The sequence below is a fragment of the Rhinolophus sinicus genome, chromosome 13 (assembly GCF_057876585.1).
Source record: "Rhinolophus sinicus isolate RSI-liver-muscle chromosome 13, RSI-T2T, whole genome shotgun sequence".
Lineage (NCBI taxonomy): Eukaryota > Metazoa > Chordata > Mammalia > Chiroptera > Rhinolophidae > Rhinolophus > Rhinolophus sinicus.
The window spans coordinates 62,986,502-63,001,936 of record NC_142513.1 but is presented as its reverse complement, the minus strand read 5'-3'; the positions used below and the strand labels follow the sequence as shown (position 1 = coordinate 63,001,936).

Below are 15,435 nucleotides of genomic sequence, written 5' to 3'. Positions count from 1 at the left end.
CGGAGCCGCCTCCTCCGGCCTTGCCCCGCCCGGGCGGCACCGCCAGCTCCGTCACGGGTTCCTGAAGGCGGGACTAGGGAACAGCTTTCAGTCGTCAGTCCCAGCGCCTGTTAATATGAGCCCAGTTACAAAACGACCTCAGCTGTGGAAATCGGCGCTCCCCGCTGCCGCGCTCACGTCCGTGACCCCCTGTCCCCGCGTTTGGGCACCTGCCGGATGAGACCCGGCGGCCCAGCAGGCTGTTAACGCTCCCTGACTCCGACGCAAGCGGGCTGACAACCAGGCGTGGATGGCATGTCGGCACAGCACACACGGCCAGACCCCAACCTCCGTTCCTCCTGCTGCCTCCTCGCTAACGGAGCCCTGACTTGATCTCCGACACTGTGGCCTCAGGACTCCACACCCTGACAACCCCAGAGAGCTTGTGTCCGTGGGTGACGTCTCTTAATATTTACCGTATTAAAAATTTAAACACTTTCATAGTACTTAGCAGGGGTGTCCAAACTGCTGCCCGCGGGCCAACTGCAGCCCGCAATCCATTTTTAATTGGCCTGCAGCAAATTCCAAAAATATATTAATTTACTTAAATAAATCAGGTGAGGCAATACATACCTCACCTCGAGTGAGTGGCCGGGCTGTTTGTGTATTTTACCGCATATGGCCCTTGGTAAAAAACGTTGAAAAAAGTTTGGACAGCCTGAAAGTAATAAATCCACTACACATTACCAAAATAACGTTTTTCTGGAGAAAAAAAATAACCCTATCTCTCCCAACAGTGAATAGTGATGCCTTTACATTTTGCTAACCTCTAATTTCTGGCTTAATGGAGGCAGCTGGCTCGGCTTCTGAATTCAGTCTGCTGCAATATCATGTCATGTATCTTCTGGAAAACACGACTGTACACTTGAGAGAATGAGAATGAAAATTGCAAATAATGTTTTAGCATTAGAAAATACTTTTGACCTTAAAAACCTCCTAATAGGGTGTCAGGGGTCTCCAGGGTTCCCCAAATTATATGTTGAGAACCACTGGTCCAAACTAATGATGGTTTCATTCTCTTCACTAGCCATTAATTTAGGGGTAGACACAGGCCCCAGTTCTAGCCAAGGAAAAGTGAGGGGAGTGTGCCGGGGGTGGGGTGGGGGCTTCTAAAGATTTCCTCACGGAAGGAGACACTAGAAGACAGGACCATTATCTACCTCTGGACGGAGTAACATGACTGCACGTCCAGACATAACATTCAATGCAAAGACGAAATCAACACAGAAAAATCTCCGAGAAGCAGGGCAGAGCCCAGATGCTCTGTGCCTCGAGTATTCCTTCCTACCTCCGGAATTCTTGTAGGTGGGATAACCTGGCGACTGTGAATAAGGAGGAGGCTATGGGCACACAAAGAGGGAGCAGATTATTCTAACTGGGGGACCTTGGGACAGCCATGAAGAATTTTTATTAAAGAATGAGTGTGGGGGAGGGAAAAAGTTGAGGAAAACCTGAGTATGCCACACCTGTACACACCATTCTTGGCGTCTCTAGCTTTCTCTTGTTAAACGAGTCTCCCTCTCTTCCTCACCCCATCACACCATATACAATCCTATTCCAGAAATTCAATAGAACCTACAGACACCTGGAGCAAAGAGTATTTCTTATGAGGGAAAATGACAGTTAATTTTTAAATGATTCTTTATTCATAAACTTGATGCAAGTTTACAAAATTTACTGTACATTGCCAAATAAATCTGCAATGAAAAATAAAATCCAAAAAAGCAAAGCATGCCAAATGTGCAGCTGTCACTCTGCTAGCCATCAGGATATTAAAGAATTCAATAATGGATTCAAGATTTAGCCTTAGGTCTAAGGAACTGTAATGCTTTAAAGAATTCTGCCTTGTCACTTGTTATCTGAGCAGCTGGCAATCAGAACTATACAGAGATGTGAACAAGAAAAGGCAAGAAAATCTTTTTCTACTGTCCTCTTAACCACACAATGCAGAAGTGCAGAGCCTCTCCAATGTGGTTTACAAAGTGAAAGTTGGAATCTTCAAGCAAATGCATAAGAAACACTTTTGAATTTTGTAACTAGTTTGTGCAGAAAAATGTGCTTCTGGATTTCATTTTAAAAGTGCTTAACAACTAGAAGTTACTTTTAAATCAAACATGCGTATATAAAAAATCTATTACCAATCAAACAGGACTCATTCAGGTAAGGCAATAAAATGGAGAGTACACTGATCTGAGTCAGGTTTTAGAAAAGAGTTAACGTGTGTAGAGTTCCCATTAGTCTTTCAGTAAAAGCCATTGTTGTGACTATAACAAACATTTTAAAAGTCTCCACATTTAGGGATCTTTTTATACTTAACCGTGCAGCTTTTGCTCAAGGAGTCTGTCTTTGTGCCACCCAATTTGTAAGTTTATTAGGTACAGATAATTGCAACATCCCGTTAATAAAATGGAAATGACTTAGTCTCTTCTTCACAAGAAACACTGAACTGGTAAGCAGCAGATTCAGCCAAGCACGACTGATGCCCCAGGGGAGTCACTACTCACAAGCCTTCCCTGCTTGCTTGGTCCAGCCTTGCTTCGCTTTGCCTAAAAAGCACAACACAACTCAAGAGCACGTCTTCGGGAAACAGCTCACATCTTCACATGGCATGAAAAAGTGTAACAATTTATTGAGTAGGTGTCCTGTCAGTATTTTGGCAATATCATAAAATGGTTTCAACCTGAAAAAGCTACCGCGATTCAGAAGACCTTACATTTTCTAAACCAATATTAAACATCGATTAAACTTTTATTGGCTCTAAAATGAACAATATACTGTAAGTTCTCGTAACGCACAAGCTCAGAATGGGAAAGTTATCCTCAAGTCGCACCTTTGGTCACCTGATGCTGACCTGCCTGCCTAACAGATTTCAAGAAAAAGAGATGATAAGGAGTGGCCAGTATGTATATTTATCAGGAAAAATACAGTAAAGGCCCCACTGCTCAGTCCAGGATATCTAAAAAGAGCAAAATGAAAAGGCTATAACTTATAGAGGATGTCAGTTGACAGATTATCCACTAAAATATCTATTAGCTAACGTCTTCGGTACTGCTGTTACAGGGGCACTCAAAGCTTGTGTCTGCATGTTGGAAAGATTTTCTTTAAAGCAACATTGGTCCAAGCATGTGACAGTCAACACATTTAGCCATCTTCCTTTGGAGGGGTGTACCAGCCTGAAACAGAATGGAAAAAAAAGAAACGTTAAAATACTTTGTTTGTTTTAGTATTAACTTTTTAAATTTTGTATTTTTCAATTACAGTTGACATTCAATATTATATTAGTTTGAGATGTACAACGCAGTGATTAGACATTTACATAACTTACACAGTGATCCCCTGATAGGTCTAGTACCCACCTGGCAGCATACATAGTTACTACAATATTATTGATCGTATTCCCTACGCAGTACTCTACATCCCCACGACTACTTCATAACTACCAATTTGTACTTCTTAACCCCTTCACCGTTTTCACCCAGCGCCCGCAAAATACTTTAATTCTTAAACCAACTAGGAGAAATGGCATTTCATTAAGGTTAGCTACTTTCTCTACTCATAATGCTTAAAGCTATTATAAAAATTAAGCTCACACCTGGGTTGGTCACAAAACATTTTGATGTGTTCACAGTAGATGCTCCTCGGCTTATGATCGGGTCACGTGCCCCATCACACCGCCTCAGCCCACACTTGGGCCCAGTCCCCTAACGCAGGAGCATGCTGCCCAGTGCCGTTGTTGACCCTCACGCTCACAGCCTCTGGGAGGAACAGCGCTGCCACCGCCCAGCAGCACCAGAGTACCATGCCACATATGCTTGCCCAGGAAGATTGAAATTCAAATTCCACGTAAGGTTTCTATGGCATGAGTATCGCTTCTGCACCATCGTAAGGTTGGAAAATCCTAAGTGAAACCACCCGAAGTTGGGACTGACTGTACAAAGTTCTTTTCTATGAATAAATTGTCCTTGTGTTGTCAACATAAGATCTCCATGTTAATGGCATGTCTAGCTAATGTGACAGTACAGACACAAGATTAGAAGCTAGGTTTCAGATTCCATTTGGATTCTGTATTTAAAAGTAAACCTCCCAGGAAATAACTTTCCCCCAAACAAAGTCCTGGAACTTGGCTTCATCACTGCAGTGATGTCACTGCTCCGGTGAGGAGGCCAGCTCAGCAGGTGATGCCTGAGACCACACAGAGAATCCATGTCCTGACTCAAACCTAACACTCGAAGCTTGCACACACCCACTTTCTCAAATACAGCACTTCCCATAAACATTTCTGAATGCTGACTACAATGTTTGTTTCAAAAATAAATAAGAAATAAGAAAAAATACGATTGCTTCCAGATTCTACAAAAACCTAAGCTCTAAGCAAATGAGACTAAGTTGTCTGGTATGACATTGCCATGAGAACAGTGTGACTATCCCATAGTTTGTGGGACAGCTACATAGTTCTGAAGTACACAGGCAGTTCTGGGTCTACTCAGTTAGGGTGCTGGAGATGATGATTCCGTGTTTCCCCGAAAATAAGACCCAGCTGGACCATCAGCTCTAATGCATCTTTTGGAGCAAAAATTAATGTAAGACCCGGTATTTATTTTACATATTATATAAGACCGGGTCTTATATTGATTTTTGCTTCAAAAGATGCATTAGAGCTGGTGATCCGACTAGGTCTTATTTTGGGGGAAACAGGTTTAGAAAAACCCGGCTTTGCTCTCGTCTTACCATTTCCCTCTTCAGAACTTGAAAACTGCTTGGAATACAGGCACACCTCATTTTATTGAGCTTGAGATGTTGCGTTTTTTACAAATTGAAGGCAAGACCTTCACCAGCAAAAAAATTACGACTCAGTGTGTTGGGATACTCGCTTTATTGTGATGGTCTGGAACCAAACCTGGAATATTTCTGAGGTGTGCCTGTGCTACTCTCACTGAAGAAGTGACAAGTTTGTTTTGTCATTAAAATAAAAATGAGCACAAAACAGAAATCTTAAGTCACCACATTTCTAGCAAAGTAAAGAACAGTTGACTATACGAGTAAATACTCCCCTAAAGAAAACTACTTTCTATTACTTTCTTTGCTCTGCACACCGACAGTCAGTGTCGCTCCCATGCTACAGCTACAGCGGATGTCTCACAGCAGCACTCAGTTACAAAATGTGAGCACACTACTCCTTTTTTCCTCACCAGTTTGACAAGATAGATGTCATGCCGTTGTATGACAGATGAGGAAACTGAGGCTGAGCGGTAATGACTTGCTCAGGGCCACAGAACTAGTGAGTGACACAAATGGCACTGAAAATAGGTCATCTAATTCCAAGACTACTTGTTTTATTACCTCACTGTTAGACACACTCAAAATGTGCATTGTGAATACAAGCAAAATTTAAGTAACGCCAATAAAGTTTGTGCAAGACGTGTTAAGATTTTTTAAAATTTGCAACTCAAATGAATACTCTTAAGTGGATACTGAAATTAGAACTTTTTTACCGGAGTAGATATATGTGTAAGATTGTAAAAACATTAAGTAGAGTCTGAAGAGGCTCAGAGACAGCTGGTTCTGGTCCTGATTGCATTTACTCAGTCGTAACAATACGAACTCCACTTGCAGGGCTGCCTTTAACTCAGTTCCTCTCCTGATACTATATATTCCAAGTGAATAAAGTGACCCATTCTTTAATGGAGTCAAGTTTGGATTCTGACTCAGTTACTGACACCATTTCACATGAAGCACAGTGTGTGTAGCCTCAAGTTACATTTTTTCACTGTAATAACTGTACTTTATAAGAAATTAAAGCAAAAACAAAAATAAAACAGGATAAATATCAACAGTACATTATGTCAAATTTCAAAAATGGCAATAAATACATATTGAATTAAACATACCATTTTTCTCGTGTATCTGTACAATGGAATTATAAGATTGTTGGGCTCTTGCTAGATTATATTGATTCTGAAAGAGAATTATACATTTTAAATCAAAACTCTAAGTAGATGAAAATCATGACAAGAAATTTATGGATGTGTCACCACTGTGTTTAAAAGAACACAGGAAACAATTATATTTCCATTTCAAAAAGAATTTTAACTGAATACCCTCATTTCTCAATTTCATTATTCTCTACCATTTTAGAAGGCTAACAAAACCAAAACTGTACTCCAGTAACAATCTACAAGCCTCACAGTTCATTCTGATAGTCCTACCACTGGACAAATACCAGGCCTTACAGGACCGGTGTCCCTCCCACGGATGAATCCAGTTAAAGGGGGCCCCTGGGACCCAAGTAGAATGCACTCTCTTCCTCCTAACTTATGTCCAAAAGAACAAACTACAGAATATTACCATCACAGAAGAAAACGTTAAGCTTTGAGGACTATACATGTAAATGACACTTTGAATTAAAAGTCTAAAGAATGCCCGTAAATGGTCCCAAGCCATGACTAAAGGAGGCCTCTTTTAGAGCCTGTTTTAAGGAGCCCAGTTAGGATTTCTTTGGTCCCCTCCAGACAACTGACCTACATCCTAACTTCCAAAGAACATACCATGAGCATTCTGCATAGAGGCGTACACATATATTATGTCATAGAATGTTTTTCAATAAATTCACACAAGTATAAAAAATGTATAAACACATTCTAAGTGAAAACTCTCTTTCCTGCTCATCCTGTAACCATTTGGAGAGCAGGGAGAAAGAGGGAGGGAGGCAGTGGGGGAGGGTCAATTCCAAGCATTCTGAAATTTTCATATGACTTTTTCTAAACCATGATTTAGAAGTGTGTTTAATTTCCAGATCCATGTAGCTTTTTATTCACCTTTTCATTATTGCCTTCTAACCTTAATTGCTTCATGTTTACAATATATGATCTGTATGGTACCAATCATTTTTTAATCTTCCTTGCTGTATGGATTAATATATGATGACATTTTTTCCATTTTTGCTTGGGAAGGATAGCAGTATCTAATTATTGGTCATTCAAATCTACGTATTTGACATGTCCGTTTAACTTACCACAACCAAGGCACATTAAAGTCTCCGGCTATAATAGTGAGTTTGTCAGTTTCTCCTTGTAGTTTAATCAGTTTTTAATCTGTATTTTCAGGCTACGTTAATAGCTACATAAAGTGAAAAATTATTATTCCCTCCTGGCTGAGACTTTTACCATTAAGTAGCACTGATGCTTTCTGTTTGAAAATCTGTTTTGTTTGACACAACAGCTATATCACATTTACATTTGTTCTGACTGATTATCTGGATTTGCTTACATTCTGATTTCTATTTCTCTCACTTTCTATTATCTCCTGAAATTCCAACGCGACATATTTTAGACCTTGCTCTGATATCCACCTCCTAACTTCTGTCATGTTGTCTATCCCCATGTCTCTGTGCGACATTCTGAGTTGTTTCTTCTAATCAATCAATCCTCTCTTCTGATGTCTACTCCATCGAGTTTCTCATTTCAACAATTATACTTTTCATTTCTGCAAATTCTCTGCCATTATTTTTCAAATCTGTCTCATCATTCTTGATGGTCTTACTGTTTGCTCAATTTTATGATTCTTTTTTTTTTCTATGTTAGATTCTAATATTCTATTATTTAATATAACAATTCTAATATCAAGTATCTATTCTGCATCTCATAATGCCTGGCCCTGCAGTCTTCGGGAACACGTGTCTTACTTGGAGTTTCTGCCCACCCATGGGTGACGGGTTGCCTCTGTGTGCTTGTGCTCTTTCACTCTGACTCCCTATTGGCTTGCTCTTAACCTTTGGGAATCCTGCAGACTTAAATCAGAAATGCTTTCCTCTAAAGAGTACTTATATGTGGTTCTGACAAGAACTGTGGGCACAACTGACATGAGGCCACTTTAGCCCCATGACCCTGGAGAAGCTCAGATTTGGTTTCCCAGCCTTGCTCGTTTAGAGAGAAGACTGGACTGCTTAGTACAGGTAGCAACCCCTGCCCCACCCACTGCCTGGAAGCAGAAACAAAAGCCGGGTCTCTCATCTGCACGTGGTCACTGACTAAGGGAGTCTGTAGGTCAGTAGCTGGAGGCCTGTGAGCTGCAGGAAAGCCCAGTGCCTTTCCTGATGATAGAAATGGGTTAGGCGCCTGCCCAGAGGCTGTGTCCAGGACTTGACTATTTCACTCACCTACCGTTCCCTGCATACAGTGAAGGGAGGCTTCTAAGGGGCACTGCTTTGCCTGGCTGACCCTCCAATTCCTGCTAAAAGGCCTAACAGCAAAACTCCACTTTACGTTCTCACGACTCCAGCCCAGAGTTAACCTCACAGGCTGTGTGCCATGTGAACTGAACAGAAAACCAGCCTGGTCAACACCCCCTGCCCGTGGCCTGCTCCGGGCTTCTGCCAGCTGAGCCTGGGGAGCTAAAGTCCGAGACTGTGCAGGGACCCTGCCTGCACGAAGCCGCAGGGCTTGGCTCCAGCAATGGGACCCTCCCTCCAACTTGCACAGGTGCTGGCGGGCGACTTCTCCTGTTTTCCAGAATTACATACATTTCTATCATTTAGTAATATTTTCAGGCGACAAATATTCATTTTCAATCAATAGCTGATAGTATCCTTTAAAATATTTTAAATATTTTTGAAGTAATACTTACATGGCAAAAAGAAATTAAAAAAGCACAAGCAATTTACAGTAAGCAAAGTCTCCCTCCCACCTCTAATCGCACCCCTCAATATTTCAGTATCCGCTTATCAGAAACAATAGTTGTCAGCACTTATGTGAACACCCAGAGATATTCTCTACTTACAAAAACATCTGTATAATATATCCTCTCACTCTCTCTTTCATACACACAAATGGTAGTATATTTTTAAATACCACTTAGCACCTCTCTTTTTTGATAGTAGTTAACATTCAGACTATTCCCTGACGAGTTTAGAATCCTGGAAGGTAAAACTCATATTATGTCAAGCAAACTTTCCACATTCTTAATTGACAAATATTTCTTAATAAGAAAAAAAATGGAAGACTAAGTTTTCATCATAATAATCCATTCGAAAAATTTACCTTCTAAGACATACTTTAATATGTAAACATTTTTAGCTGCCTGACTTAGCATTTTATGCAAAATGGTTATGTTTACTTGCTAAGGAAACTACAAATCATGGAAATGGAAATGTTTAACGCAATTATACTGGCACTGATTGATTCTAAGAGGACTACGGTACTGAACCACGATAGAGGAGAGAGTACTGGTATTATAGAATTTTAAAACTGGAAGAGACTTAAATTATCCAGACCAATTGCATTTCTGTGAAGATACAGACACCCAGAGAGGTAAGTTCACTCAGTGAGTTACTGGTGAAATGTTCTTGCAATTACTCAAAAAGATCACTGTTCTAAACCTTTTGTATTTTCTCTTTTAAAGAGAAAATCACGCTAATTTTTTTTTTTTTTTTTTTGAAGCATGATGATATTTAACATCAAGTTTTACATATAAATAAATGCCAGGAAGAAAAATGTAAAAGACTAAAAGTACACCAAAATGTTAACAGTATTTCTAGATAGTCAAATTACAGATAACTTTTGAGCTTTTTATAGTTTTTCTACTTTAGAAACTATAGTGAGCATAAATTTTATCATTAGAAAAAATAAAAATTTGGTGTTCTATTATATAATCAGTCTATTGCCAAATTTAAAATACCTGAAATATACATGCTGTTAAGAAATGCTAATTAAAAGTAGTTGAGGAATTCAGTAGTGTTCACTAATTAACTTCTAGATTTTATACAAATGGCATTTGGTTCCAGTATAAAGAAGGAATATACTGTTAAAGAAATAGCTGTTAAAGAGCTAAAAGGAAATACGAGTTATTTTATAGGATCATCTTAAATAAATGATGTTTGAAAACAGCCTTTCAATTTCCTGCTTCCTCTGTGAGCTCGGAGTCTAGGGGGCCCGCGATCTGACATGCAGCATGGTTATGACACACACGTAGATCTAACACTATTTGGACAGGCGTGGAACCAGAATTCACACAGAACTGGAGGGACAGCCAGATTTTGTTTGAATGTTAGGTCAGGACGATTTCCATCACGAAAATATTTTTCCAAAACACATTTGTAACTTCAGAGTAGGTCCTTGACCCACTTAAACGTTTCCAGATACCTACGATTAGACATGGGAAGATGTCTCTGACATACGGTAGTAAGAACAGAACTCAGCGGTTAAGAGCGGAGACTTAACGCCAGACTGTCTGGTCCCAGCCCTCGCTCGGCCTCCTCTGACCTGAGACGAGTTACCTGACCTGTGTGCTTCAGCGTCCTCATCTACAAAACGAGGACGAGAGCACCTACTTTTAGGTTCTTAGGAGGGTTGAAAGAGTTACCACAAGTAAAAAGTTCAGGCGAGAGCCTAACACGTTTAAGTGCTCACTGGGGCTTAACTATATATGTACACACACCAACAATAAAATTAAAATGATAGAGTGCTCATAGTAAATGAGCAGGCTAACAGAACGGGAAGAACAGGACAGTAGTAACAGAACAGGAAGAAGCCTCACAGGATAACAGGAAGTACAGCTCCTGATCCAGAGGACACCTAACGAAAGTACCTTGTTTGCTCCAAACTGCACCCTGGCTTTGCCTTTCACCAGGGTGGCGTTGATCTGCATGATGACGGACTCAATGGAGTAGGCGCTGCTCCAGCCCTGCGGGAAGAAAAGGCATTTCTGTAAAACACCAAGGTATTCCTGCTTCCCACTTAGGAACGCTTAACAAAATGGCAGGGAACAACTCAACAACCGCAGGTTAATATTAAGCAGCTTGTAGTCAAACGTAAAAGTAAAGCTGGACCGTTTCCAAAATCTCACAAAAAAGAAAACAAACCTATGTTCTAGATGCCAAATGTGAGCAAATTATAACCTTGAACAACTATCACTGCACAGATTAGCACGAAGTACAATGTGACTTCACTGGTGTACCTTCTGTACATAGCTTTCCATTATTAAAAGTAGCTGCTATTAAAATAAAGTAAAATTCCTATGTAGGTGCTATCACAACAGAGGATCTAACTTACATAATGAAAACACTCTATGGAATTGAAAAATATGAGTACCATAAGAAAATAGTCACCTGTTTCGTGAGAAGTTCCATACATAACGCACCACCACCCAACACATACCTTAAACAGAAAACAGGAATCATACAAAATTCTCTAGATTTCAGTATTCCTTCTTAACTTTTGAAGTACCATTACTACCAAAGTATGTGTGCATGTAAAGATTAGAAGATAACAGGCAAAATGAAAACCATTGTTAGGGTTACAGGACTGTTATGGGTAATTTAAAAATTCGAATGTCATCACTCTAATACAGTCTTAATTTTTAAAAAAAATAATGGTTGTGAGTATTGGAATACTTAGACATTTAAGATACAGAAACTAAGAACTTAGCCCTAAATATTACAGAGACTGGGGTCATGAGAACCAGCTTCCTTGAATGGCATTTACATGTTCTATTCATCTGGAAATTTCCCTGCCGGTAATGTTTTGCCTCAGGTAGAAGTAATGATTTCACCATATCAACACCAGCGAACATCTGCAGTTAACGGCTGACATTGTTTCTATTCTTTCTGTTGTGAGGACCGTTCTAGCCGTGGCGCCTCTGTGGGACGCCTCCATCTCCCTTTCTAGTCGTGGGGTCTGTTCTCTTAACCAAGCCGACTTCTGGGGATTTCCCAGATCTCTTGTAGGAAATCATTCATTAGATCAAGATCCTTCAGTCTTTTAACACTCTCTCAAACAAAATAATTCCATTCCTCCTTTAAAGTTATTTTAAACTTCAAAATACATTAACTACCAGGCCTAAAAATAAAATCAAGGAAATGATAAGTAAAGAAGGAAAACCCTGCTAATCCTGAAAATACATAAGCAACACCCACTGATCACTGAAAACTGAATCCAGCACAATTTTTTTTGTCGTCTAGGCCTGCCTTTCTGTTACCTGCCGTTCTGCTCCCTACTCTTCCAAAGCCACCGCCAACCCCAGTGGAACGTGCCAAGACCATCTGGACTGTGAATTTTGCACTAAGGCCAACCCAATGCAGCCTCGTGTTGACTAAACCAAATTACTTGACAGAGAAGTAAGGAATCTAAAAACATCTACTGTCGACCATCATCATGAATAATAATAGTTACAGTGAAATTATTCAATAATGGGAATCATTCAATAACACCCTCTCCTGGAGACTTTAAGCAACTGTCTCTCGTACTTACTTGTCCCAAACTCTGGGACTTTTCACAGTAAAAGTTTAATGGGAGAGGAGAAAAAATCCAAAATACTAAATTTGGGTGGAGAATCATGGGACTGCAAACTTCTTTGGATATTCTCCCGTGCTCCAGAATACAGAAACCTACCTCCAGTTCTCTGAATCTCCCCCTGGGCCAGAAGTGTATCCTGTACACAGTGAGCCCGCCGGTCAGGGTAGCAGAGCAGGTAAACGCTGTGCCCGCCTCCTCCCACGCCCACATCAAAGTCACAACCGAACCACAGAAAACCCTCCCTGAGAACCGCCCGCACTCCTTCAACTAAGCCACGTGGAGCCTGGTAGGAGGGGTTGGTCCCACATCCGGCTTAGAATCGGGAGGGACATATCAGCTGTGGAGGTCCCCACCGAGGAGCAAGGGGCCCCGCGCCACACCAGGCTCCCCAGCCCGGCAGAGGAGCCCCCACAGCCAGGGGCTGGAGAGCGGCGGGGACAAGCTGAGAGGCCTGTGCAGGGGCTCTCGCCCCCACAGCGCCCTCGCTGGGCTCCACACCAGGGCAGCAGCTCCAAAAGCGCACGTGGAGAGCGGGCTACAACGTGATTCCTGAATGGCCTAAAGAGATGAGAAATATAAAGCTCTCATGTTCTAGTCCAATTCTTGACAATGATCACATGGAAACAGAAGAGTGTGTGTGTGTGGTGGGGGCAGGCCATGTAAAACGGTCGTTACCCTGCCCTTTCTTAGCGAAGGAAACAGGCTGGGATTCTAAGCATTGAGCCCAAGACAGGGGTAAAAGAAAGTGCTGCCTCTTACACACAGACCCTACAGATGACGGCACATCCACGCCGACAGAGACCACCGGCTGCTCGGAGGTGGGAGGGCTCTTCGTGGGTGCCGGGGGCCCAAGGAGCACCCCCGAGAAAGCCGCTGCAAGCCACTCGCCACGCCCTGGGGAGGGGACAAGCAGCAACAGGCTCTGATCATTTCTACAGATGTGTGGTTTCTACACCACAGTAGGCGAAGCGAGAGACGGCCAAGTGTGGGGGGTTTCACAAAAGTGAATGGAAATGCGGTGGCTGGGGGTGGGTATCACCCTCACCCCCTCTACTCTGTGAACTCACACCTCCTTATCGCATTCGTTCACTCATTCACAAGGATTTGCTGCATGTACGTTACAAGGCATGAAGAAAACTGACTTGTCCCTGCCTTCGCGATGTTTACAATCTAGAGAGTACAGATGTTCGATAAAGAAACAATAAAGTCGGGGGTGGTCCCCGAGTTCTCTGAGAAGGGACAATCAGGGCCTTACTTTAAATTTGGTGGTCAGGAACAGCAGCTCTAAGGGTGAGGCAGGGCTGAGACTTCCAGGAATTAAAGTGTGGATGGAAATGACATTACAGGCGGAGGAAGTGTATAAGGACTGTCACAAGGAAAAAGTCTGCTGGGCAGTGGGGCGGCAAGGCAGCCAGTGGGGTAGCAGCAGGGAGAGGGTGGTGCAGGAGGGCTGGAGGGGAAGCAGGGCAAGGTCCCAGGGCGTGGAGAGTACACACGGGAATAAGAGCAGTGGGAGGACGTGGAGAGGTGACACGGGAGCGACAGAATCAGACAGTCTTGTAAAAGATCACTCTAAAAGCTCCCACAGAACCAGGAACCAGCCCGGAGTGCTCTGAAACGGTCCACAGAGACCTGACGGTAGAGGCAACAGGATGGAGACACGTGACTGAGTCTGAGAAGTCTTCAAGAGGGATGAGAACTACAGGACTGGACGTGGGAAATGAGAGAAGCGATGGCGATGGCAACGTAGAGTGTGGGGTGTGAGAGGACTTCCAGGCAGAGGTGTCAACACGGCAGCTGTCGGACAGAGCAATGTGAGATGTAAACCCGACAGTCACTGCACAGACATAGTTTAAAAGCCACAGGAGCATTTTCAACAAACAGTGCTCAACAATCAGACATTAGGCAGACATCTATGAGCTACACCTCACACTTGAGTTATGAAAAAATTAACTCAAATGAGTCACAGACTCATCTGTAAAAATCTACACATTTTTGAGAAAAAACATAGGAGGAAATCTTTAGGACCTAGGACTGCCAAAGAGTTCTTAGATTTGACACCAAAGGCAAAACTTCTAAATAAATTGAACTTCATCAAAACTAAAAACTTTTGCTTTAAGAAAAATTCTGTTAAGAAGCTATACACTGAGAGAAATTAAAAACCACATGTCCAACACAACTACTATGTAGAATATGTCAAAAACTTCCAAATTCAACAATATAACAAACAAGCCAATTAAAAAATTGGCAAAAAGATATGAATAAGTATTTCATTGAAGAGTATACAAAGTTGCCAAACAAGTACATGAAAAACCACAACGAGACATCACAATGGCTGAAATAAAAACAAGTGACAAGCCCAGATGCTGAGGGGGTGCAGAGAAACCGGGCCACTCACACATTCCTACTGGGAACAGCCACTCTGGAAAAGAGTTTGGAGTCTCTTTAAAAACTTCCCATGGCAATGACCACATGGCCCAGCCACTGCTCTCCAGGACGGGGACCCCAGAGAAAGGCAAACTCATTACACAGAGACCCGCACACATGTGAGCAGCTGCGTTTGTGAGAGCCAAGCCCTGGGATCAGTGCAGAAGCACTTCGGCAGGTGACCAGTTAAACAAAGTGTGGCACAGGGCACACCATGGACAGTCCTCAGCAATAAGAAGGAACAAAGCAGCCACACACAGAGGTGATCCCCAGGGGGCTGTGATGAATAAAAAAGCTAAGTCCTAAAGATTACAGTCCCAAGATGTAAGTTCCATATTACGCAACTTGTTAAAAGATCAGAATGCAGGACAGATTGGCAGCTGCCAGGAATGAAGAGAGGCCTTTAAGAGGGAGATGGGTGGGATCTGAAAGGGCAACAAGAGGCCCTTTAGGTGGTGCTGGAACTGTCCAGTATGTTGACTGTGGTGGCAGGTACACAAACCCACACAGGTGATCAAGTTGTACAGAACTTAGCACGTACACACACATACACACACGCACACACACACGCACACACGCGTGCACGTTCTAAGTGAGCTGGGGAAAGCTGAATGAGCTCAATGGACTGTATCACCATCTAGTTGTGATATCACACTCTAGTTTTCCAAATGTTACCACTGGG

The 15,435-nt window shown here is 42.2% G+C and overlaps 1 protein-coding gene across 9 annotated transcripts in view; it reads right to left on the bottom strand.

The window, feature by feature from the left end:
• Positions 1–1,662: 1,662 nt before the first annotated feature.
• The window catches only part of UBE2Q2 (ubiquitin conjugating enzyme E2 Q2), an 80,842-nt gene continuing 67,069 nt past the window's right edge, over positions 1,663–15,435 (bottom strand). For 4 of the 9 annotated variants that reach the window (XM_088789412.1, XM_019751210.3, XM_019751213.3 and 1 more), the window contains 4 exons: positions 11,141–11,189; positions 10,621–10,716; positions 5,928–5,994; positions 1,663–3,212 (listed from right to left, as the gene is read on the bottom strand). In XM_088789412.1, coding sequence (XP_088645538.1) covers positions 3,181–3,212; positions 5,928–5,994; positions 10,621–10,716; positions 11,141–11,189 — 244 coding nt within the window. In that variant the 3' untranslated portion in view covers positions 1,663–3,180. The remainder of the gene's footprint in view (positions 3,213–5,927; positions 5,995–10,620; positions 10,717–11,140; positions 11,190–15,435) is intronic. The other 5 variants (XR_012491105.2, XM_019751214.3, XM_019751216.3 and 2 more) reach the window with 3 other exon arrangements.